The sequence below is a fragment of the Scyliorhinus torazame genome, chromosome 9, assembly GCF_047496885.1.
Source record: "Scyliorhinus torazame isolate Kashiwa2021f chromosome 9, sScyTor2.1, whole genome shotgun sequence".
Classification (NCBI taxonomy): Eukaryota; Metazoa; Chordata; class Chondrichthyes; order Carcharhiniformes; family Scyliorhinidae; genus Scyliorhinus; species Scyliorhinus torazame.
In genome coordinates this window covers 58,885,297-58,910,139 of record NC_092715.1, presented here as the reverse complement: position 1 = coordinate 58,910,139, position 24,843 = coordinate 58,885,297, and the positions used below count along the sequence as shown (strand labels likewise).

Here is a 24,843-nt window from a genome sequence, read left to right as displayed (position 1 = left end):
GTTGCTGCTTGACCGGAGTATGTCTGGCATTTTTATTTTTATTGATTTCCAGCATCTTCAGTATTTTGATTCTGCCAGACCAGGCCTGCATGGGTGAAGGGGGAGCCAACAGGAGTGAAGATCTTACTTTTTCTTTTGTTTCGTTGATTGTCCTCACCAATACCTGTTGCATCTGTCAATGACAGAACTGGTAGGAGGGCCTACTGCACAGTCCTTGTGGAGAAATGTCTTCAAATTGAGGATACCACTACCACAATGCTAAATGGGATGAATTCAGAACAGATCAAGCAACTCACAACTGGACATCCGTGACACACTGGGCCAAATTGTGTTAATCACAATCTGTAACCTCATGGCCCGAAATCCCTACCCAGGTTACACATTCAATCCTTCTATCAAAAGGAAGATGGTTGTGTTTGCTGGAGAAAATCATCTCAATTCCACAATACTGCAGGGGTTCCTTGGCATGCAGAATGCAAGAAAGAATGCAATGATTTCCCCTTGACACTCAACTGCATAACTATCACTGAATCCCCTACCACATGCTGGGGGTACAATTGACCAGACACTTAATTGGACCAGTGATCTAAATACTGTGGTTAAAAGACCAGGTTAGACGCTAGGAATTATCAGTGAGTATCTCGCCTCCAAACTCCCCAAAGCCTATTCACCATCCACATGGCACAAGTCAGGAACGTGATGGAGTACTTTCCACATGCCTGGATGAGTGCAGCTGCAACAACACTAGTAGCTCATCATAAGGAAAAAGTAGCCTGTTGATCGGCACCATATCTAATACCTTACACATTCAACCCTTCCACCTTTGGCAGTGTCAGCAGGGTGTACCATTGATAAGATGCACTGATACAATTCACCAAGCCTCCTCTCATTGTGCCTTCCAAGCTCGCGACCTCTAACAATCAAGAAGGACAAGGCATCTAATACATGGGAACCCCCCCATCTGCAAGTTTCCCTCCAAGCCAGGCACCATTCGGACTCAGATACACATCATCATTCCTTCACTGATGCCTGACAGAACCTGCAACTTTCATCCTAATAGCATTGTGGATGTACCTACAACATATTTACTGCAACAGTCGTAGTTGAAGAAGGCAGCTAGCTGACCATCATCTTCTTAAGAGCAGTTAGAAATGGGCAACAAATGCTAACATTGCCAATGACATCCACATCCCTTGGACAAACTTAAAGAAAATTTCCATTGCAGAGGCCATGGTTGACATTGAAAGAAGGAAATTTATTCTTTAATTAACAACCACCACAGATTATTTAGTCATTCTTCTCATTGCTGATTGAGGTGACTTGATGTTTGTAAATTAGCTGTTGTATTTCCCTGGTTGACAATTAACATCAAGTTGGAATTAAAAGTTATGCAACCGCATTCAAGTTTAGAAGTTTTCTCCTGCCAACATTCTATTTTCAAATTACAAAATCGGGTTGCTTTACAAAATGTGAAATGTATTTAAAGAAAAATATATAGCAGAGAGTTTCTTCAATTGTTCAGTGTGCAATCATACCATTGCATACATTATTGGACTACACAGGTCCTAATTCCATCACCCAAGTTTAGCCAATCTTGAACAGAAGATGGAAATTTGAAAAAAGAATAAAAAATACTGGGTACGCTCTGGAAGTCATAGATTTCATAGAAATGTCAGCATCTGTGCGGACAAGGGATTAATACATAAACATTTGCTTGAAAAATAACGAGTTCACAGCAGCCACCATTAGTTCATTAAATATCCAGCAATTTGTGAAGAAATATTCCAGTTCAATTTTTCCACAAATTGCTGGGAGATTTGCACCACTGCTGTTAATTACATTGCATTTGCAGCACAGAAACAGACCACTCGGCTCAACTGGTGGATCCACATGGTTATTATCCACACAGTTGCATCTAACCTTCTTAGCATATCCTTCAATCTTTCTCCTCATATACTTATCAAGCTCCCTTTTAAGTGCATCAATGCTACTCACCTTAACAGCTCCATGCTGTGGCAAGTTCCACATTTTAACCACTGTATGGTTATTGACGTTATTCTGAATTCCTTACTGGATTTATTAATTACATCCTTTATTTCTGGACCCGAGTTTTGGACACCCCACAAATGAAGCATTTTACTATTCGCCTATCCTCCTTCATAATTTTAAAGATATCTATTCAGTCACCCTTCACTTTCTAGAGAAAATAACACCAGCCTGTGCGGTCATAACTTAGCAGTTCAAGAACCATTAAATTTTTTCAACACCCTGTCCAGTGTCTTTATATTCTTCTGTAATGTGGCGGCCAGGACTATACACAAGACTCTTAAGTGTGCTTAAGCGTTGACAAAAAATAAAAAATAATTTGTATGACAAGATATTACTGGATTTACATGTTATATGAAACCATCTCTTCACAGGCATTTAGGGCTGGGTATTTATTGTATAGCAACTCCATTAACGCCATTGACTTCACCTGATGAAGGAGCAGCACTCCGAAAGCTTGTGGTTTCAAATAAACCTGTTGGACTTAACTTGAAGCTGTGAGACTTCTTACTGAACTCCATTAACATGGTTTATAGTCCAGTCATACCACTCACCACTGGAGACACAGAAATGGAACTGAAATTGTGCAGTCTCAGTCCCACAGCTAGTAAATATTTCCTAAAGTTTTAGAACTAAATTGAATTAAATTGCTACAATGCAGGAGGCTATTTGGCCCATCGAGTCTGCACCAACCCTCTGAAAGAGCATCCTACCTATCCCCATAACCCCATCTAACCTGCATATCTTTCGACTGTGGGAAGAAACCCAAGCACCCAGAGGAAACTCACTCAGACACGGGGAGAAAAGTGCGAACTCCACACAGTCATCCAGGTCAGAATTGAACCTGGGTCCCTGGCGCTGTGAAGCAGCAGTGCTAACCACTGTGCCATCGTTATCCTGTTAGTATTTTTGTCCAAATCTTGCCATCCAATGGTTGTTATTTGCATCATGCAATGACCAGGTTGACAAAATACACTGATCTTGGTCTTTTTCCATCTAGCAAATCCCTTGTGATGTTTCTGACCAGAATAATCATGCTCGTTCAGTATTTGAGGGGTCCAGAATATTTGTACATCTCACACAAGTAACCTTCCAGTCAATCAAAACAAAGAGGACCATTAAAAAATCCCAAACACAACTGCTTACTCTTTCATTTTAATCTCATTGCTCTTTGAATAATTATTTTTAGCTTCCTCTCTATTTATCTTAGTCTAATTGTTCCAGCAGGGGAATGGACCTAGGTAGGATGATCTTTCAGAGGGTCAATGCAGACTAGATGGGCCAAATGGTCTCCCTCTGTACTGTAGCAATTAATAAAAATTATAATACTAATACCGCAATGAAGTTACTGTGAAATGCCCCTAGTCGCCACATTCCAGCGCCTGTTCAGGTACAGAGGGAGAATTCAGAATGTACAAATTACCTAACAAAATGTCTTTCGGGACTTGGGGGAGGAAACCAGAGCACCCGGAGGAAACCCACGCAGACATGGGGAGAGAAAGTGCAGACTCTGCACAGGCAGTGACCCAAGCCGGGAATTGAACCTGGGACACTGGAGCTGTGAAGGAACAGTGCTAACCACTGTGCTACCGTGCTATATTTACTATGTTTTTTCATTGGTTATGGAAGTTGCATACAACATTGACAAAGTACAGACCACACCATCGTCAATTCACATATACAGAACAAATAATTTGAAGAGTGCAGTGAAATGTGAAGGGTGACTCGCTCGCCGGCTCACAGTGAGTGAAGCACCACTCCAATAATTTCTGTGCCCACCAGAACCCGAGTGCTGTGGAAGAGTCGCCCCATCCCCACACAATGTCCCAGCTCACAGGGCCTGGTCTTAGAGGACCACATCTAACCCGCAACAGCGAAAGTCCAGCTGAAACATTGGCGCAGGATTTTCCCGGCGACTACGATATGGCCCTAACGGACAATTCTCGCGCGCGTTAATGAGACGGACTACTCGCTTACTCCATACTCTGCCCCGCTCGCGCTGCCGTCTCCGTCCTCAACCACACACACGCACAGTTCAAACGTTGCCCGCCATTGGCCCTGGCCCCACCCATTCACTGCGCCGATTGGTCTATTCAGCGCGAAAGGGCAGAAAAGGGGCGGGGCATAAGGCGGTTCCGGCCTCCGATTGGGTTCCAGACGCGTCATTCACAATCGTCCCCGCCCCTCTAACCAATCGACTGCAGCTGACATCGAGGTGGTCGTTACTCGCTCGACTAGTTGTGTCTGAGTGGCCGGCTCAAATTCAATTTGAAGCGGGAGCGGTTGGCTGCTCCGGGTGCACAGGCCGAGTGACTGAGCCTCGGCTCTGGGGGTCGGATAAAGCCCCGTCCGCCCTTCATACTGACTGCAACATGAGTTAATGACAGGAAGGCGACCCATCCAGAAGCGCGGAAAGCGAGGTATGGCCGGTTCGGGCAGGGGCCTCTCTGAATTTAGAAGCAGGTTTGCAGACAGGAGCCACTGGCGGAGGAGACTTTATAACCGGCCATCGGGAATGAAAACACAGAATACTAGAAATAGGCGCTCGCATCGGTAAATGGAAAGAGTGGAGAAGAATTGAAAACTGCATTAAAACGGTTGCATAAACAGGACTAATATAACATAACTATGCCCAACAAATTACAAAACGTTTGCTTATTTGTCAGTCTTCAGTTTTAATGAAATGTGCATCCCTCTTTTCACCTTGTGTTTCTTAGTTTCTGAAAGGCAGTGGCAGCATGCGTGCCAGCTGATAGTTGTAAACAATGTCATCTTGGAACCTCACCAGAAAGACCATCTTCCTTTTCAATACCTGTTCCAGTGGTCAGAGTAGAAACCATATCGATATTCAAATTAAAACAAAATAATTTATTGGATGGGGGTGTTGCTCGGTAGGCCAGCATTTACTGCCCATCCTGATTTGCCCTTGAGAAAGTTGTGGTTAGCTGGTATACCCACCATGCTGGGAGGGAGTTCCAGTATTTTAGTCCACACTGAAGGAATAAAGTTCCCAGGTACCTGTTGTCCTTCTGGACCAGGGATTTTAAAAGTGTGGGTTGCAGGTGGATGTTGAGAAGGTGGTGGAGTGATCTGTCGTGGTGGTCCCGATCGTGGGTGAAGTGCCACTGGCTGCTACCAACATTTTTATTGATAATGGCGGACGCTGCCACCTTTTAAATAAGAAGGAAATGGTGCTAGGTGCCACAGTTGTGCAGTGGCTAGCACTGTTGCCTCACAGTGCCGAGGACCCAGGTTCAATCCCAGCCCTGGGTCACTGTCCATGTGGAGTTTACACATTCTTCCTGTGTCTGTGTGGTCCTCACCCCACAACCCCAAGATGTGCAGGGTGAGTGGTCTGACCATGCTAAATTGCCCCTTAATTGGAAAAAAACATTTAAAAAAGAAGTAAATGAGGCTGTGTGCAGTCTTTCAGCCAGAAGCAGCAGCTGTGAGCAGGTCAATGCACCCTGCATGTGCACTTGACATCAAGTGCCCTGTATCTGTGTGCTTTTGATGCCAAATCACAACGGTGAGCTTCTTCCATGTTCTAGCTGCTGGCAAGCAAGGCAGGAGGACAGGGAAGATGGATTATTTTATTACAAGTAAAAGATGACCAGAGACACAAGTAGGCGGTGTATCTATTGGCCAGGATCTCACAACTGAATCTGCTGGAGAGAGCTGCTGAGGAGAGTCCAGGGCCGGATAGAACAGTGATAGTGTTAGCTCTGTACAGATCTTCAGGGCCTCTGGTTAACAGCCAACAAAAGAAAAACAATGAGCATTTGGAAAGCGGGCACAGGATCAGTCCAAGTCAGCATGGATTCACTAAAGGGAAATCATGCTTGACAAATCTTCTGGACTTTTTTGAGGATGTAACCAATAGAGTGGACAAGGGTAAACCAGTGGATGTTGTGTATCTGGACTTTGAAAAGGCTTTTGACAATTTCCCACAAAAGAGACTAGTGAGCAAAATTAAAGCTCATGGTATTGGGGGTAATGTATTGATGTGGATAGAGAACTGGTTGGCAGACAGGAAGGGGAGAGTGGGATTATACGGGTCCTTTTCAGAATGGCAGGCAGTGACTCGTGGGGTACCGCAGGGTTCAGTGCTGGGACCCCAGCTGTTCCCAATATACATTAATTCTTTTTTTGTTTATAAATTTAGAGTACCCAACTATTTTTTTTTCCAATTAAGGGGCAATTTAGCCAATCCACTTAACCTGCACATCTTTGCGTTGTGAAACCCATGCAGACACGGGGAGAATGAGCAAACTCCATACTGACAGTGACCCAGGTCCGGGATTCGAACCTGGGTCCTCAGCGCTGTAGTCCTAGTGCTAACCACTGCACCGCATGCTGCCCTTCCCAATATACATTAATGATTTGGACGAATGTATTGCATGCTTTATCACCAAATGTGCAGATGACACTGAGCTGGGTGGCAGTGTGTGCTGTGAGGAGGATGCAAAGCGGCTGCAGGGTGACTTGGACAAGCTGGCTGAATGGGCAAATACTTGGTAAATGCAACATAATGTGGATAAATGTGAGGTTATCCACTTTGGTGGCAAAAGCATGGTTTTGTCAGTTGTCCAATGCAAATAAGGATGCAAATCCTTTGTGCTGTTGTATGCAGGGAAGTATTCCCATATAAGAGAAGTTTCAGATTTTGAAAGAGAAGCAGGTGAAAAAGTTATTTTTGAGGTTGAGATCCCAAAGTCCGTTATTAACTTACTCCAAATGAAAAGTACCTGACCTGTGATAGCACATTAGAAACAGGCCATAAACCCATGAGGAACCAAAGCTTAAAGTGGGATGATAAGCTGAGAGAATCCTGTAAAGAGGTTGCAAAGGGATAGATGGTTGTGATTGGACATCAAGTAGTAGATGGAGTATAATGGGGGAAGAAGCAACAGTTTTTTTTCAGAGTGACGAAACCAATAAAATGTAGGTATTCAGAGGGCAGCACGGTGGTGCTGTGGTTAGCACGGCTGCCTCACGGCACCGAGATCCCAGGTTCGATCCCGGCTCTGGGTCAATGTCTGTGTGGAGTTTGCACATTCTCCCCGTGTCTGCGTAGGTTTCACCCCCACAACCAAAAGATGTGCGGGGTAGGTGGATTGGCCATGCTAAATTGTCCCTTAATTGGAAAAAATGAATTGGGTACTCTAAATTTATGGGGGTGAAATGTAGGTATTCAGAAGAATTTGGTTGATCTCGTGCCCAAATCACACAAAGTTAACATATAGATACAGCAAGCATTGGAAGGGCAAATGGTATGTTGGCCTTTATTGCAAGGCTGATGGATTATATGTGTACGGTAATCTTACTACATATGGATCGTTTTATTCTTAAACGAGGTGCAACAAAGCTTCACTAGATTGATTCCTGGGATGAGGGGGTTGTCCTTTTGAGGAGAGATTTTGTCACCTACTGTTGTGTTGCTTTCTCCTCTTATTGCCTGTGTAGGAATTCACGAAAGATTTTTTTTTCTAGATGAGACCATGGCTTGGGAGTTGCAGTTGTTTTGTGTAGGTCGTCAAAGAACTAAGTTGCTAAAGGGCAATCCTTAAAAAATACTTCATTTTTCTTGAAGGAAATTCTTGCTGAGATGCCTGACTGTTCTGTTACAAATGTTGTATTTTTATTGAAGAATAATTGCAATTTTTAAGGAGAATAGTTACCCCCCCCGGGCATTCCTATATCTGCACTTACGACATTGTCGCAATTTGGAAATAAAGATGAGTTTGTTTCATGTGATAATGAGTTTTGTAAGGCTTTGTACTGGCATGTGTCACTGTTGTGGGCATTATGGATTAGGTATACATCTTTTGCAAGGACCCAACCTCATTTTCAGAAAACAGTGCCTTTAATTATTTTTTCGCTTTTTACATGTTCCAAGAGGTTGCGATTGTTTGCACAGGGCAGAGAAGATCAAGGGAAGATTTAACAGAGACAGTTCAAAGTTATGAAAAGTTTTTATTTTGTGTTATGAAGGGCCATCCCATGGATGTAAGAAACTATTTCCAGAGGGGAAAGGGGGAATTGTTTAATGCACTGAGTTATATCTGAAATGTACTGCCCAAGGGTTGTTGAAGCAGATTCAATAGAATCTTTCAAACAGGAATTTCATATATACTTGAAAAGGACACATTTGCAGTGTTTGAAGCAGGGGTGCAACAAATTGGATATCTCTTTCCAAGAGTACAGCGTGTGTCAAATGACCACATTCTATACTGTACGTCTACTGCTTATTCTTCAATGTGAGTAGTGTAGCAAGTATATGCATATGCATCAACACATCAACAGTGGCCAACTTATTTGGTGCAAAACTAAGCTAGCAATGTGGGAAATTGTTCGGGTATATCCTATCCTCACAAAGCAGTACAAATCCAACATGGGCAATTACTGCTCCATCAGTCTGCTCTCTGTATTCAGTAAAGTGATGGAAGGCATCATCAACAGTGCCATCAACAATAACCTGCTCACTGAAGCTCCGTTTGGGTTCCACCAGGTTCACTCAGCACCTAACCTCATTGCAGCCTCAGTTCAAACATGAACAAAGAGTTGAATTCCAGAGGTAAGAGTGACTGTTCTTGAGATAAAGGCAGCATTTGACCCAAGTGTGGCATCAAGGAGTCCGAGCAAATGTGGAATCAGGGGGAAAGCCCTCTGCTGGTGGAGTCATGCCTGGCACAAAGGAAGATGGTTGTGCTGATCAATCATCTCCATTCCAGTACATCACTGCAGGAGTTCCTCAGGGCTGTGTCCGAGGCCCAACCATCTTCAGCTGCTTCATCAATGACCTTCCTTCCATTATACAGTCAAATATTCAGCACTATTCGGGAGTCCTTAGAAACTGAAGCAGTCAGTGTCCAAATGCAGCAAGGCCTGTATGACATCCAGGCTTGGGCTGGCAAGTTGCAAGTAACACTTGTGCCACACAAGTGCCAGGCAACTACTATCTCTGACAAGAGAGAATATGACCATTGCCCCTTGACATTCAATGGCATTGCCATTGCTGAATCCCTTTCTGTCAACATCATTGACAAGAAACTGAACTGGAGTAGCCATATAAATACTGTGGCTACAAGAACTGGTCAGAGGCTGAGAATCCTGTCACGAGTAATTCGCCTCCTGACTCCCCAAAGCCTGGCCACCATTTACAAGGCACAAGTCAGGAGTGTGATGGAATACTTTACCCTTGCCTGGATATTTGCAGCTCCAACAACACTCAAGAAAGTTGACAATATCCAAGGCAAAGTCACTCGCTTGATTGGCGACGCTTCACAAACACCCTCCACCACCAATGAACAGTGGCAGCATTGTATGCTGGAATTCACCGAGGCTCCTTCGGCAGCACCTTCCAAACTCAGGACCAGTACCACCTAGAAGGACATGGATAGCAAACACATGGGAATCACCACCACCTGGATGTTTCCCTTCAGGTCACTCCACATCCTGACTTGGAAATATATCGCCGTTCCTCCAATTTCACTGGGTCAAATCCTGGAAACTCTCAAGCACTCTGGGTGTACTTACACTACAGGGACTGCAGCAGTTGGAGAAGACTACTCACTACCACCTTCTCATGGGCAATTAGGGATGTGGGATTTAGGGCAGCACAGTAGCACAGTTGTTTCACAGCTCCAGGGTCCCAGGTTCGATTACCAGCTTGGGTCACTGTCTGTGCGGAGTCTGCATCTTTTCCCCGTGTCTGCGTGTGTTTCCCCTGGGTGCTCCGGTTTCCTCCCACAGTCCAAGGATGTGCAGGTTAGGTGGATTGGCCAAGCTAAATTGCCTTTAGCGTCCAAAAATGTTGGATGGGGTTACTGGGTTATGGGGATAGGGTGGAGGTGTGGGCTTGGGTAGGGTGCTCTTTCCAAGGGCCGATGCAGACTCGATGGGGCAAATGGCCTCCTTCTGCATTGTAGGTTCTGTAATAAATGCTGGCCGAGCCAGCAACGCCTGCATCCCATGAATGACATTTGAAAATGTTTCAGTATCTTGCCAACTATGAATTAACAGTACAGACAGCTGTAAATTTTTAGTGCCTGGTTTACCGCTGCCAGTATACTCAGCCAGAATACATAAATCTCAGCATTTAATAAGGAGTTTGTATCAATCTAATATCTTTCCTTTTTCTAGATTAGCTGTGCATGGTACCAATGATGGCTCCTACTCCTAGATCAAACAAATTTCAAGAAGTAGATGGCACACCATGCCATGGAGTCAAAATGCAATCTCAGAATCTCTTCAGAAGGGTAAACATCGAGACCCCTGGTGAGAAAAGCAGAACAGCTTTTATTCCACGACAGCGATTGGTGACACCACTAATTTCAAACGCACTGAATCATTTGATGTGAGTATTGGGGTTTAACTATAGAAAAGCAGGCAAAAAGCACATGTTTTGCTGCATACGGTCTTACTGACCTCTAAATTGTAATTATTGCATTTATAAAGTTTTATCATATTAAAACATCGCAGAAGTTCACAGAATAAATTACCTTCTGAAGTACAGTTACTGTCATGTAAACAAAAGGAAAAGCCATTGTCCATAAGCATGTCCATGACATGAGTGACCAGTTAATGTGAATCTTGGCATTATTGGTTGACCTGCAATGTTAGCCCCAAGTCACTGGGACTTCTGTTTATTTTTTTGAGTATACATTATTTTTTGAATATGCTGTTGGATCCTGAATGACTACATGACCTGTCTAATGTCTCGTCTAAAGGATGATACCTTTAGAAATATAGAAAAGAGATGAGTAGGTCATTTGGCCTTTCGAGCCTGCTCTGCCATTCAATACGATCATATCTAATTCTCTATGTCTTTTCTGTTGTTTTCAAACGTTTTCCAGTTAAGGGGCAATTTAGCGTCGCCTATCCATCTAACCTGCACATCTCTGGGGGTGAGAAGCACGCAGACATGCGGAGAATGTGCAAACTTCACATGGGCAATGACCCGGGGCCGGGATTGAACCCGGACCCTCGGTGCCGTGAGCTAATTCTCTGTCTTAATGCCCTTCTCCCACGCTCAACCATACTTCTTGATGCCTTTATAGCCTAGAAATCAATCTTATTTCCTTCTTAAATGTATTCAGTGACTTGGCTTCAACAACCTTCTGTGGTAAAAAATTCCACAGGATCACCATACTGGCTGAAGTTCTAAATTGCCTAGCCCCTAACCTGAGTCCCTGAGTCTGAAATATTGCTCTTATTAGCCTTAGTTTTATTAGCTCTAATTCTGTCACCTTTGCTCACAAGTCGCCAGGTATCTTTCTGATACCGCCACGTGGTTCAAGCTCAAGTAATGATTAATAATGCAGCACACCGCTTAGTAAATGTTAAATCAACGATCATTTATTATATACAGCAATAAACACTTAAACAATAATCCTACTTCTAGACTATTACCTACCACTAAAGGCCAATACTTAACTTTGGTGATGGCCCACCAGGTCAGGGAAACGAATGGTCTATCGAATTGGGTCTGGCCTGTGGGATTCAAAAAGGCTGGTACGGGTCGATAGTCTGGAACACCTATCTGGTAGCGATCGCTGGAGTAAGACTTACTTGTTCTTTCGTCGAAGGGTCTCGAAGGTTGCGAGTAGGAGAAGAAGGGTCGATCTGAACTTGGCCCCTATTTTTATAGTCCCTAGGGGCTTCCCGCCTCTCGGGGCGGACCTTGACCCTGGTTCCAAGTGATTGTACTTGGTCCCAATCACTGGTTTCGATATGCTCCAATAATGGGCCGATTTCTTGATCGGGGGGTGGTCGTCCACCTTTCTTTGTCTCAGCCACTGCTGGCGCCGAAAAGTCTGGATCGGCTTTATGTTGCTAATGTGTAGCAATTGTTCCCGGGGATGGCTGCTTACTATGCAGATGGCTGGGTTGATGTGCTGTTAATGGTTGCAGGTATCGGTCTGGGCCGACTTCCCCAGAGCCGAATACACTGTTTTGCCTGCAGCTGTCCGTTTGAGTCCTGTTGGCTGATTTTCCCATCAGCCTCTTTCGTTCGCCATTTTAGATCGGGGTTTGACCAAATACTCGGGAATCAGCCATTTTGGGTGGCTACAGTAATGCCATGTTCTAGAGCACACCTGCCACCCCCCAAAGATAGAGGAAATATCATCCAGTCTGACCAGCCCTGTCAGAATTTTATACATTTCAATGAGATTCCGTCTCATTCTTCTAACTCCACTGAACACAAGCCCAGTCAACCCAATCGCCCTTTTATGACCATCCTGCCACCCCAGAAATCAGACTTTGACAATGCTCCTTTAGTGCTGCAGGGAAGTGTCATTCTAGATTTGCCTACAGTATTCCGTTCCCTTAAGCATCTTGCTCATCTCAGAGTAAGATCACCCCATCTGGTATTTCTTTTCAGGCTTCATACACAGTCCAAGTTTATCTAATCTTCCCTTGTAAGTCCAACCTTTTCCTCCAATGCCTGAATGTTTTGGCAATCAGGACAAGACGCAGTTCTCATGATGCACTAACTAGAGCACTCTTTGTGCAGTTTCATCAAAAGTTACTCCACTTGTACTCCATTTCATTCATGAATTCAGTAGTAGATTTGCTGATTGTTGCTTTGCATTGATTGGGCATATTTAGCTTTGGATCTTGAGAGACACCTCTTTTAATTTCACCTGTAGCTACTATCCTTGCAATTCTTTTTCTTCCATGTACATTTTTCATTTGTTTGCATGAAAATTCACAGGTCAGTTTTATGTCTATGTTCTTATTTTCTCCAGCTCAATCTGATTTATGAACTGCCTCTCTGAATCTACTACCCCTAATTTGGTGCCATCTGCAAATTTGAGCATTTGCATGGAGGTCTAACTAGTAAGCTTGGCAGACCCAACAATAGGCACGGAGATGCCCTTTCAGTACACTCCCAACCAGTGCTCATTCCTTTCTACCCGTCGGCCTATTAACGGTTCAGAACAATTTTCCTGAATCTCTGTTTTGAGTTTCCATTTGGCTCTTCCTCAAATACTCTTTAAGAAGCGGGATACATCAAATCATCAGGAATTTCACAGTGGCATGTAGATCTCACCCTTCTGACTTCATGTTGGGGCAACACAGGCGGAGAAGGTAGTCAAGAAGGCATACGGCATGCTTGCCTTCATTGGCCGGGGCATTGAGTATAAGAATTGGCAAGTCATGTTGCAGCTGTATAGAACCTTAGTTAGGCCACACTTGGAGTATAGTGTTCAATTCTGGTCGCCACACTACCAGAAGGATGTGGAGGCTTTAGAGAGGGTGCAGAAGCGATTTACCAGAATGTTGCCTGGTATGGAGGGCATTAGCTATGAGGAGCGGTTGAATAAACTCGGTTTGTTCTCACTGGAACGAAGGAGGTTGAGGGGAGACCTGATAGAGGTCTACAAAATTATGAGGGGCATAGACAGAGTGGATAGTCAGAGGCTTTTCCCCAGGGTAGAGGGGTCAATTACTAGGGGGCATAGGTTTAAGGTGAGAGGGGCAAGGTTTAGAGTAGATGTACGAGGCAAGTTTTTTACGCAGAGGGTAGTGGGTGCCTGGAACTCGCTACCGGAGGAGGTGGTGGAAGCAGGGACGATAGTGACATTTAAGGGGCATCTTGACAAATACATGAATAGGATGGGAATAGAGGGATACGGACCCAGGAAGTGTAGAAGATTGTAGTTTAGTCGGGCAGCATGGTCGGCACGGGCTTGGAGGGCCGAAGGGCCTGTTCCTGTGCTGTACATTTCTTTGTTCTTTGTTCTTTGGCTATTCAGTTACTTGTGCAAATGCAAATCTAATGTTTACTGCTGCAGATAATTATTCCTTTATTTTATACGGAAAAGAAGATGATTAAAGTCAGCTTTGCATAGACCTCCGGTTGAGGGGAATGGACTAATTGGGAGGGAGTCAGGGTAATGTCCTTTGATTAGTAATCCAGAGGCCCAGGTTAATGCTTTTGGAACACGGGTTGAAATCTCACCATCACTATTGGTGAAATTTTTTTCCAGATTTATTAATTGAATTTAAAAGCTAATTTCCATAATGGTGACCGTCATAGATTGTTAAAACCCATCTTATTCATTAATGTCCTTTGGGGAAGAAAATCTACCCTCCTTACCTGGTACGATCCATCTGTGATTCCCGACCCACAGCAATGTAGTTGACTCTGAACTGCCCTCTGAAATAGTCTAGCAAGCCATTCAGTTGAAGGGAATTGGGGATGAGCACCAAATGCTGGCTTTGCCAACAATTCCCCATAAAAGAATAGAGGGAAGGTCTTCCACCGGAGTTAGTGTTCTAGCAATGGGAAAGCCAACATTTTGAGCTAATGCCACATTGTACTTAAAATGTAAAATTCTACTTGTGTTGTCAGCATTCCCATTGAGTGTGGGAAAATGCATTCTTTGTCTCCTGAGACCCATTATTTCTTGAACAGTTGGCAGACATTCTGACTTTTCCCATGACCTTCACTGTTTTTCCTGGTGTTGCTCCGATGTCACTGTGATGTCCCACCACTTGGGAAATCTCACTCCAGCATTGTCTGCTTTCCATACCAAGGAAATCATGTCATCCATTTGATTTTGAGAATTTAAAAAAAATGTATTTTACCGTTGTTCCATATTCACTATAATTCTTCACAATGAAAATATTTACCTGTTAATACGTTGGACTGGATGGTAGAAATGGCTTCAAATATTTTGTTGTGCTCCCTGATAGTTCAATGACTAAATGCGCTGTATGATGTAGAGCTAAGTCATAGTGAACAGGAAGTATGGAGTTCAATTCCTGAATTTTGCACAGTTGATTCATCTCAGTTGGATCATTTCAGTTTGGCCAATGGCTGGATTGTTATTGGTTTCGTAGAGAAAGGTGGGAAAATCATTAAGGGCTCCCACTCTGGATTGGCACATATACACACAAAACACCCGCTTGAAAGTGAATGGGGTGACAGCAGGTTTGGATTTGGCTGTGATACTACCTGCCACTGACTTGGCTCACAGTAAAGAATAGCCACTTAAGGTAGCATATACCTTTTAAATGACCCATAAGATTCAGCAAGAGTTAAATCACCACCACCAACTTTGGATGGTGGAAATTGGACAAAATGGATCAGTCACTCATGGAAAGGAGGTGATGTAAAGTAAGCAGCCTACCCACTACTGCCTTCTTTCTGCCGTCAATGAAGATGATAATCCTGGTATCTTCAGAACAGGAAATAAAATGTTTTAGTTCCCCATGTAATTTTAAAAAAAAAAAATGTTTTATGTTGTACAGATCTAGTGTTGAAAACAACCAAAGAAAGTCAGAAAAACCAGTCAGCCCAAATCTTGAGATGCTTAGAATGACACCAGGTGAGTTGGTGGTTTGATAAAATCTGACTACTTCAAATGAAATGTCATAAAGGTGGAATGACCGTGTCCTTTTCCAGAAAGCCAGCTGATGAAGGATATGGCACTGGAGTCAGTTTTTACGCACTTATAAGCATTTATTTAAAGGTATCCACACCCAAGCATACACCCCTTAAGCAACTTCCAGTTTTAGTCTGCTTTTTATTTATTTTTTTGATCCAACCAGAAAGTTGCTAATAAAGAAGAGCGAAGTGCCCACTGACACCAACAACAAAAATATAAAAACTTTTGGTTAACGAGTCAAATTAAAGTAGGATCGAGATGAGGAGCAATTTTTACTCAGAACCTTGTGTATCTTTGGAATTCTCAACCGCAGAGGGCTATGGAAGTTCAGTCATTGAATATGTTTAAAGCAGAGATTGACAAATTTTGAAATACCAACAACATGAAGGGATATAAGGATAGTGGTGGGGGGGGGGGGGGGAAGGAAGCATTGAAGTGGATGATCAGCCATGTTTGCATTGAATGGTGAAGAAGGCTCAATGGACTGAACTGTCTACTCCTGCTCCGATATTCCTATTTTGCCAACAGCACACAGGACTGACAAAGTCCCTCAACTTTTTTCATTGCCTCCTGGCTGCATGGGGTATCTGAGGAATCCCTTGCCTCAGCATACAGTTGGAATCATAGCCCGTGGCGTTGTCATTGGAGTTGGAGTTTAGATTAGCTGTAGCTTCAAAGAAGTGAGCCCACTGTGTGCTGGGCTGGCGAGAATAAGCACTAACTGGGTGAAGCAATATGTCACCCAGCCAGTAAGTGAGATGAGACAAGTGGGTCAGAGAAACTAAGGATTGTCTGCTGAATCAATGTGTTTCCTGCAGGAAATGTACAGCATCCTCCTCACCACCCCTTAAGAGATGAAAAGTTGAGAAATCTCTACTGTAAATGATGTTGAGGCTGGATATGGTTGCCTTCATTATGAGAGTCTAGTGGACCTAACATCTACACCCTATAATGGGGAGGTAGCAGAGTCACGAGTGATCCTCCCCACCTTCAGCCCAGTGAGAAATGCTTTCTTCTGCACAGGTCAAGTTGGCTCATATCTTGATCGTGCCTATGGTCTTTCTCATTGAGTCCAGTCCTTGATTTGGAGCGGTCCAGTGCTGGGTCCAACACTGTATTGAAGTCCCCTCCCATTATCAGGCCTCCTATCTCCAGGTCCGGAATGCGCCCTAACATGCGCTTCATGAATCCTGCATCATCTCAGTTCGGGGCGTATACATTTACCAACACCACCCACGTCCCTTGCAGCCTACCGCTCACCATTGGGAGGGGGAGGATCCAGTTGTTGTGGTCCATGTCGGTACCAACAACATAGGCAAGTCTAGGAAAGAGGACCTGTTTAGAGATTATAAAGAGCTAGGATTCAAATTAAAAAACAGGTCCTCAAGGGTCATAATCTCCGGATTACTTCCCGAGCCACGTGCAAATTGGCATAGGGAGGCAAGAATAAGGGAAGTTAACACGTGGCTGAAAGAGTGGTGTGGGAAAGAGGGGTTCCCTTTCATGGGACACTGGCATCAGTTTTGGGACAGGGGAGACGTATACTGTTGGGACGGTCTCCACCTGAACCGAGCTGGGACCAGTGTTCTGGCGAAAAGAGTAAATAGGGTGGTCAATAGGACTTTAAACTAAAGATTGGGGGGGGGGAAGGGAAAGTCAGGGAACCAAGAGGTGAAGTAATCAGTGGGAAGCGTAGCTGCTTAGGAATACAAAAAAGCACGAAAAGACAAAACTCAGGATAGGTTACGATAGTCCCCATCCCACAAAATATGGCACAGTGTATAGAAAGGCTCAGTAAACCAAGGTCCACCACACTAAGAAAACAAAAAGGGACGGTCAATAGAGAATTAAAGGTGCTATATTTAAATGCGCGCAGTGTACGGAACAAGGTAGATGAGCTTGTGGCCCAGATTGTGACTGGCAGGTATGATGTGGTAGGCATCACAGAGACATGGTTGCAGGGGGTTCAGGACTGGCATTTAAACATCCAGGGATTCACAACCTATCGAAAAGACAGAGAGGTGGGCAGAGGGGGCGGGGTTGCCTTGTTAATTAGGAATGAAATTAAATCAATAGCACGAAACGGCATAGGGTCAGATGATGTGGAGTCTGTGTGGGTAGAGTTGAGGAACCACAAAGGCATAAAAACCATAATGGGAGTTATGTACAGGCCTCCTAACAGTGGTCAGGACCGGGGGCACAAAATGCACCACAAAATAGAAAGTGCATGTCAGAAAGGCAAGGTCACAGTGATCATGAGGGACTTCAATATGCAGGTGGACTGGGTAAATAATGCTGCCAGTGGACCCAAGGAAAGGGAATTCATTGAATGTTTACAGGAGGGCTTTTTGGAACAGCTTGTGATGAAGCCCACGAGGGAACAGGCCATTCTGGACTTAGTGTTATGTAATGAGCCAGACTTGATTAAAGATCTTAAAGTAAGGGAGCACTTAGGAGGCAGTGATCATAATATGGTAGAATTCAATCTCCAATTTGAAAGAAAGAAGGTAGAATCAGATGTAAAGGTGTTACAGTTAAATAAAGGTAACTACAGGGGCATGAGGGAGGAACTGACGAAAATCGACTGGGAGCAGAGCCTAGTGGGAAAGACAGCAGAACAGCAATGGCAGGAGTTTCTGGGAGTAATTGAGGACACAGTACAGAGGTTCATCCCAAAGAAAAGAAAGGTTATCAGAGGGGGGATTAGGCAGCCATGGCTGACAAAGGAAGTTAGGGAATGCATCAAAGCAAAATAGAAAGCCTATAATGTGGCAAAGAGTAGTGGGAAGTCAGAAGATTGGGAAGGCTACAAAAACAAACAGAGGATAACAAAGAGAGAAATAAGGAAAGAGAGGATCAAATATGAAGGTAGGCTAGCCAGTAACATTAGGAATGATAGTAAAAGTTTCTTTAAATACATTAAAAACAAACGGGAGGCAAAGGTTGACATTGGGCTGCTCCAAAATGACACTGGTAATCTAGTGATGGGAGACAAGGAAATAGCTGAGGAACTAAATAAGTACTTTGCGTCAGTCTTCACAGTAGAAGACATGAGTAATATCCCAACAATTCCAGAGAGTTGGGGCAGAGTTGAATATGATAGCCATCAAAAAGGAGAAAATGCTAGAGAAACTAAGAGGTCTAAAAATTGATAAATCTTCGGGCCCAGATGGGCTACATCCTAGAGTTCTAAAGGAAATAGCTGAAGAAATAGTGGAGGCGTTAGTTATGATCTTTCAAAAGTCACTGGAGTCAGGGAACGTCTCAGAGGATTGGAAAATCGCTGTTGTAACCCCCCCTGTTCAAGAAGGGAACAAGGAAAAAGATGGAAAATTATAGGCCAATTAGCCTAACCTCAGTTGTTGGCAAGATTCTAGAATCCATTGTTAAGGATGAGATTTCTAAATTCTTGGAAGTGCAGGGTCGTATTAGGACAAGTCAGCATGGATTTAGTAAGGGGAGGTCGTGCCTGACAAACCTGTTAGAGTTCTTTGAGGAGATAACAAATAGGTTAGACCAAGGAGAGCCAATGGATGTTATCTATCTTGACTTCCAAAAGGCCTTTGATAAGGTGCCTCACGGGAGCCTGCTGAGTAAAATAAGGGCCCATGGTATTCGAGGCAAGGTACTAACATGGATTGATGATTGGCTGTCAGGCAGAAGGCAGAGAGTTGGGATAAAAGGTTCTTTTTCGGAATGGCAACCAGTGACGAGTGGTGTCCCGCAGGGTTCAGTGTTGGGGCCACAGCTGTTCTCTTTATATATTAACGATCTAGATGACGGGACTGGGGGCATTCTGGCTAAGTTTGCCGATGATACAAAGATAGGTGGAGGGCAGGTAGTATGGAGGAGGTGGGGAGGCTGCAGAAAGATTTAGACAGTTTAGGAGAGTGGTCCAAGAAATGGCTGATGAAATTCAACGTGGGCAAGTGCGAGGTCTTGCACTTTGGAAAAAAGAATAGAGGCATGGACTATTTTCTAAACGGTGACAAAATTCATAATGCTGAAGTGCAAAGGGACTTGGGAGTCCTAGTCCAGGATTCTCTAAAGGTAAACTTGCAGGTTGAGTCCGTAATTAAGAAAGCAAATGCAATGTTGTCATTCGTCTAAAGAGGCTTGGAATATAAAAGCAGGGATGTACTTCTGAAGGTTTATAAAGCATTAGTTAGGCCCCATTTAGAATACTGTGAGCAATTTTGGGCCCCACACCTCAGGAAGGACATACTGGCACTGGAGCGGGTCCAGCGGAGATTCACACGGATGATCCCAGGAATGGTAGGCCTAACATACGATGAACGTCTGAGGATCCTGGGATTATATTCATTGGAGTTTAAGAGGTTGAGTGGAGATCTAATAGAAACTTACAAGATAATGAATGGCTTAGATAGGGTAGACGTAGGGAAGTCGTTTCCATTAGCAGGGGAGACTAGGACCCGGGGGCACAGCCTTAGAATAAAAGGGAGTCACTTTAGAACAGAGATGAGGAGAAATTTCTTCAGCCAGAGAGTGGTGGGTCTGTGGAATTCATTGCCACAGAGGGCGGTGGAGGCCGGAACGTTGAGTGTCTTTAAGACAGATGTTGATAAATTCTTGATTTCTCGAGGAATTAAGGGCTATGGAGAGAGAGCGGGTAAATGGAGTTGAAATCAGCCATGATTGAATGGTGGAGTGGACTCGATGGGCCGAATGGCCTTACTTCCGCTCCTATGTGATATGGTCTTATTACATATCACCCTCCATTGTCCACTACAATAGTCTTGGCCTCAAATGACACCCGCTTTCCCACCAATATTGCCACCCCTCTATTCTTCGCGTCCAGTCCCGAGTGGAATACCTGTCCTACCCATCCCTTTCTTAACCTGACCTGGTCCACCACCTTCAGGTGTGTCTCTTGGAGCATGACCACGTCTGCCTTCAGTCCCTTTAAGTGCTCGAACACTCGAGCCCTCTTCACCGGCCCATTCAGGCCCCTCACATTCCACGTTATCAGCCGGATTGGAGGGGCTCCCCCCACCCTCCGACTAGCCATCTCCTTTTCTGGGCCCGTCCCATGTCCACGCCTTCCTCACCCTCCAGTCCCCCAGACGGGGGACCCCCGTCCCGACCACCTCTTCTGTGTCCCATTCTCTTTCGGCCAGTGCAGCAGCAACCCCCCCCCCCCCCCTCCCCAGCTAGACCCCTGTCTAGCTTTTTTGCTCCCCCCATGTCACTCCCGTAAGTCAGCTGACGCTTGCTGACCCCGGCTTCCCCCGCCGTCCCATTGACCTCCCCGTATACATTCCTTCGTTCCCCTTCCTGCCTTTCTTCCCGCGTGCGGGAAAAAAAAACCCGCTTTCCAAAGCCCGCTCCGCCCCCTCTGGCGCAGCTCCTGTCGCGGCCTTGTCTCTCTCCCCCAGCCCATGTAACATTTCCTGCGCGTGATTGACCCCCTATATACAACAACCATCACACATCAAACCTCAAACATCCCCCCCACCCTCACAAACCCTCAGTTAGAGTCCAACTTTTCGGCTTGTACAAAGGTCCACGCCTCTTTAGTCGTTTCGAAGTAATAATGTTGGTCCTTGTATGTGACCCACAGTCGCGCTGGCTGCAGCATTCCGAATTTCACTTCTTTCCAGTACAACGCCGCTTTGGCCCGGTTGAAACCCGCTCTCCGCTTTGCAACCTCCGTGCTCCAGTCCGGGTATATTCGGATCTCTGCATTGTCCCACTTACTGCTCCGCTCCTTCTTGGCCCATCTCAGGACCCACTCTCTGTCCGTGAACCGGTGAAACCTCACCACCATCGCCCTTGGCGGCTCATTTGCCTGGGGCTTCCTCGCCAGCACCCGATGTGCCCCGTCCAACTCCAGCGGCCTCGAAGGGGCTTTCGTGCCCATCATCGCCTCGAGCATCGTGCTCACGTATGCCCCTGCATCGGCCCCCTCCACTCCCTCAGGGAGACCCAGAATCCGCAGATTCTTTCTCCTCGACCTGTTCTCCAGGTCTTCAAGTCTTCCCGCCCACCTCTTGTGTAGCGCCTCGTTCTGCTCCACTCTCATTGCCAGGCCCATGAGCTCGTCCTCGTTCTGACTGACTCTTTTCTGTACCTCCTGGATCTTAACTTCGTGGGCCTTCTGGGTGATCCCGAGTCCTTCAATTGCCGAAAGCATAGGCGCCAACATCTCCTGGCGCATCTCCTCGTGCTGCTCCTGGAAGCAGTGATGAACTCCTGCAGCTCCCCTTTGTCCCTGGCCGCCGCCATTTTGTTTTCTTTCCCTCGCTTCTCCCGTTGCTCCAGTGCCGCTCCTTTGGCCGTTGCACTTCTGGTCCGTTTCATAGAAGTTGGAGGGGGACCTCTCTCTTCCCTTCCCCACTGGTTGCGTCAAAAAAAAGTTCCGTTGGGGCTCCTCTAGCGAGCCCGAAAGTCCGTGGTAGCGGGAGCTGCCGAATCGTGCGGCTTAGCTCCGCATAGCCGCAACCGGAAGCCTCACCATACATCTTTAAGGCAGCTGGAATGCTGAAGGCTTGACAACCCCAGCCATGATCTGGATACATGCCTCTAATGTCACACTGGGGTGAATGTAGCTCTTTACCTCCATGCTTTTAAATAATTATGTTAAGAGGAGGCAGCATTCCTATTTAGGACCCTGCACACCCCGTCACAGAATGATGGTTATAGTTTTGCAAGTTGCACTTGTCTCAGTCTCAGGCCTGATGATTTTGATGATAGCCTTCATCTCCATAGAAGAGCAGTTTAAAAAATGTTTTAAAAATCTCTCCATTAAACAACGATGGGAGATTGATTTACTCACTTCTGTGCAGTTCTAAAACATAGACAATACTTAGTGAGAAGTCCAAAGATTGTGTCGCTTGCCTATCCAAGATCGAGAGTGAGCAAATGATGAGACGGTGAAAATTTTACAAAAGCAGTGTCATCACTCAAAACTAGGCATAGGTAGGTGCTGCAGGGTGCATTTACTAGTCTCTGATAGTGATCTTGCTGGTGTTGCAGTGGAAGATGTCATCACCCAGGGCAGCAGGAGCTAACCTGGTGTGGGCTTTGGGCTCCAGTTTACACTGGAATTACCAGAATCAGCAGCATTGCCTCTCCTCGCCATTGGACAATGACCATTCTAATCCAGAAAATTTATTGGTGAAGGATAGAACTGTCCCCAATCTTTTCACACTATAAGCATTTAGTTGCAGAGTTACACATTGCAAGCATGAACTTCCTAAGTTAGTATTGGAAAAATCTAAATAAAAATATTAAGTGGTTAGCTCAGTTGATATAACTTGATATGCATGCAAAATAGTAAACAATGGGTGCAAGATTTATGTATGCCCTCACTATGGTATGCATCTATATAACCCACAAACACTGAAGGATTCGATGTCCTACCATGAAAGCTCACTGCAGATGCAAATTGGAAGAAATATTTCAATCAGACTTGGATTATTAAGATAACAATGCAGTTATGAGGTAGGCCCGGTGGCACAGTGGTTAGCACTGCTCCCTCACAACGCCAGGGACCCGGGTTGAATTCCAACCTTGGGTGAATGTGTGGAGTTTGCACATTCAACCCATGTTTGCGTGGGTTTCCTCCCACAGTCCAAAGATGTGTAGGACAGATTGATTGGCCATGCTACATTGTCCCGTAGTGCCCAACGGTTAGGTGGGGTTACAGGGATAGGGTGGGGGAGTGGGCTCAGGTAGGGTGCTCATTTGGAGAGTCAAAGCAGACTTGATGGGCCGAATGGCCTCCTTCTGCACTGTAGGAATTCCATGGTTTATGAATGGCGATTGGCAGGGCATCCAAGCAATTATTTAAAAATCTGGCGGTATCTTTAGCTATACGTTGAAAAGTCTCTTTGCCTTTATGCTTTAAGGCTGGTTTTGTGATGGCAGTGCTTTTTCAGGCTGCCTCTTTACTTCCATTTTCTGGTGTTCTTCATTATACGTTGAGCAGAAGCAAAACTGGTGAATCCAGCAGCAACTCCTAAGTCTCATTTATAAAGTTGGATCTCCTTTGTTGGTAGAACAAGGGAATTTGACATTTATGTTGCTATCTGCAACTGACAGTGAGAGAAGGACACATTTGGCATTGGCTGCAGTTGTAACATGTTACAATTGAGCATTTTTTATAAACTTCTCAAATGTTTAACTCTTTCTTATTTGGCCTACATTTTATCTGCTGATGACCTTCCAGCAAGAAACGAGCAATTATGGCCTCTGCTGTTTTATTCATGCTAAATTAATGAAAGCCCCTGTTAATTACCAATGCACATTCTCTTAAACTGAATTGTCTGAGGCATATTTGCTTATTAAACCTGACCTTTTCTAGATTTCAGCAAAAATTATTATATAATATGTTAAAACTGTTCTTCTAAAAGCTAAATTGCACTTGCAGAATTGTAGCATACAAAGTAAAATTGGAAGTCTTTTATTTTACATATTTGATCAACCAGGTCTTCAACAGAAACAAAGGCTTTTACAGGAAAAGCATCTGAAGGCAAAATCTTTGGTGGACAAGATTCCTGTAGGAGGTGGGGTAAGTATTTATCTCTGTGTTCTGAATGTTTTTTCTTGTATTAGGTTACATCCTGACCTTTGCTGAGAATACAATGTACTGGTTAATGGGGCTTCTACGCAAGCATAGTTACATTTCCTTTGTACATCTGTGGTGTTCCATATGTGGGTAAAAGGTGTATTTATGTTTTCGTTATGAGTTACATTTTTTAAAATAAAATTCAAAAACCTAAATGAACAGATGCAAACTAAAGTAATCATTTATTTTCCTTCAGTTGGTTAAAATTCTAGCACCAGATAATCAATTCGGGAAGAAAAATTAAATTTATAGTCTTAATTATGTTCTAAGATATCCATTACTTAATAAACCATAGACACCAGGGTTAATATGGTGCACTTTAGAATGATGAGCTCATGGGCAGAATGTTACGGTCCACCACAGGTGGGTTTGTAGACAGAGGTGGCTATAAAATGTCTTGGATAGCTTTCCCAGTGGATTCCTGCCTGCCCTGACATCTCTGCAATTCTACGCGAAGGCAGGTGATGCCTAGGCCAGCTTTCTCATCCTTGTCCAAATTGAGGCCTTTAAATGGGCAATTATCGACCACTTAAGGGCTGTTTCCTGCCAAGTCTAAAATTTCAAATTGACGTGGCGAATCTCAAAAAGTAAATAGGCATCTTGTGGGAAGGTGGGGGTTTGGGAGGTCAGAGCTCCTCCATCGACAGCTTCCTATTATCACTGACACTACAGTTCTTCCTCTTCTCTCTCTTTTCCCCCCCCCCCCCCCCATCCCAGCTTATTGGGTCCTGGATACTCTGGGCTTGGGCAGCAGGGACTAGAGTGCTGCTGGCTAATCAAATTTGCTGGCAGCGCTCTGAGGTG

At 44.6% G+C, this 24,843-nt stretch overlaps 2 protein-coding genes across 3 annotated transcripts in view; one reads left to right on the top strand and one right to left on the bottom strand.

Annotated features, from left to right (window-relative positions):
- The window catches only part of cenph (centromere protein H), a 49,494-nt gene extending 45,382 nt beyond the window's left edge, over window positions 1-4,112 (bottom strand). The window contains exon 1 of the mRNA XM_072515981.1: window positions 4,024-4,112. Coding sequence (XP_072372082.1) covers window positions 4,024-4,028 — 5 coding nt within the window. The 5' untranslated portion in view covers window positions 4,029-4,112. The remainder of the gene's footprint in view (window positions 1-4,023) is intronic.
- A 161-nt stretch (window positions 4,113-4,273) lies between these two features.
- LOC140429224 (uncharacterized) overlaps window positions 4,274-24,843 on the top strand; it is a 77,784-nt gene continuing 57,214 nt past the window's right edge. The window contains exons 1-4 of one of the 2 annotated variants that reach the window (XM_072515967.1): window positions 4,274-4,466; window positions 10,192-10,405; window positions 15,313-15,389; window positions 23,900-23,982. In XM_072515967.1, coding sequence (XP_072372068.1) covers window positions 10,203-10,405; window positions 15,313-15,389; window positions 23,900-23,982 — 363 coding nt within the window. In that variant the 5' untranslated portion in view covers window positions 4,274-4,466; window positions 10,192-10,202. The remainder of the gene's footprint in view (window positions 4,467-10,191; window positions 10,406-15,312; window positions 15,390-23,899; window positions 23,983-24,843) is intronic. The other variant, XM_072515968.1, reaches the window with a different exon arrangement.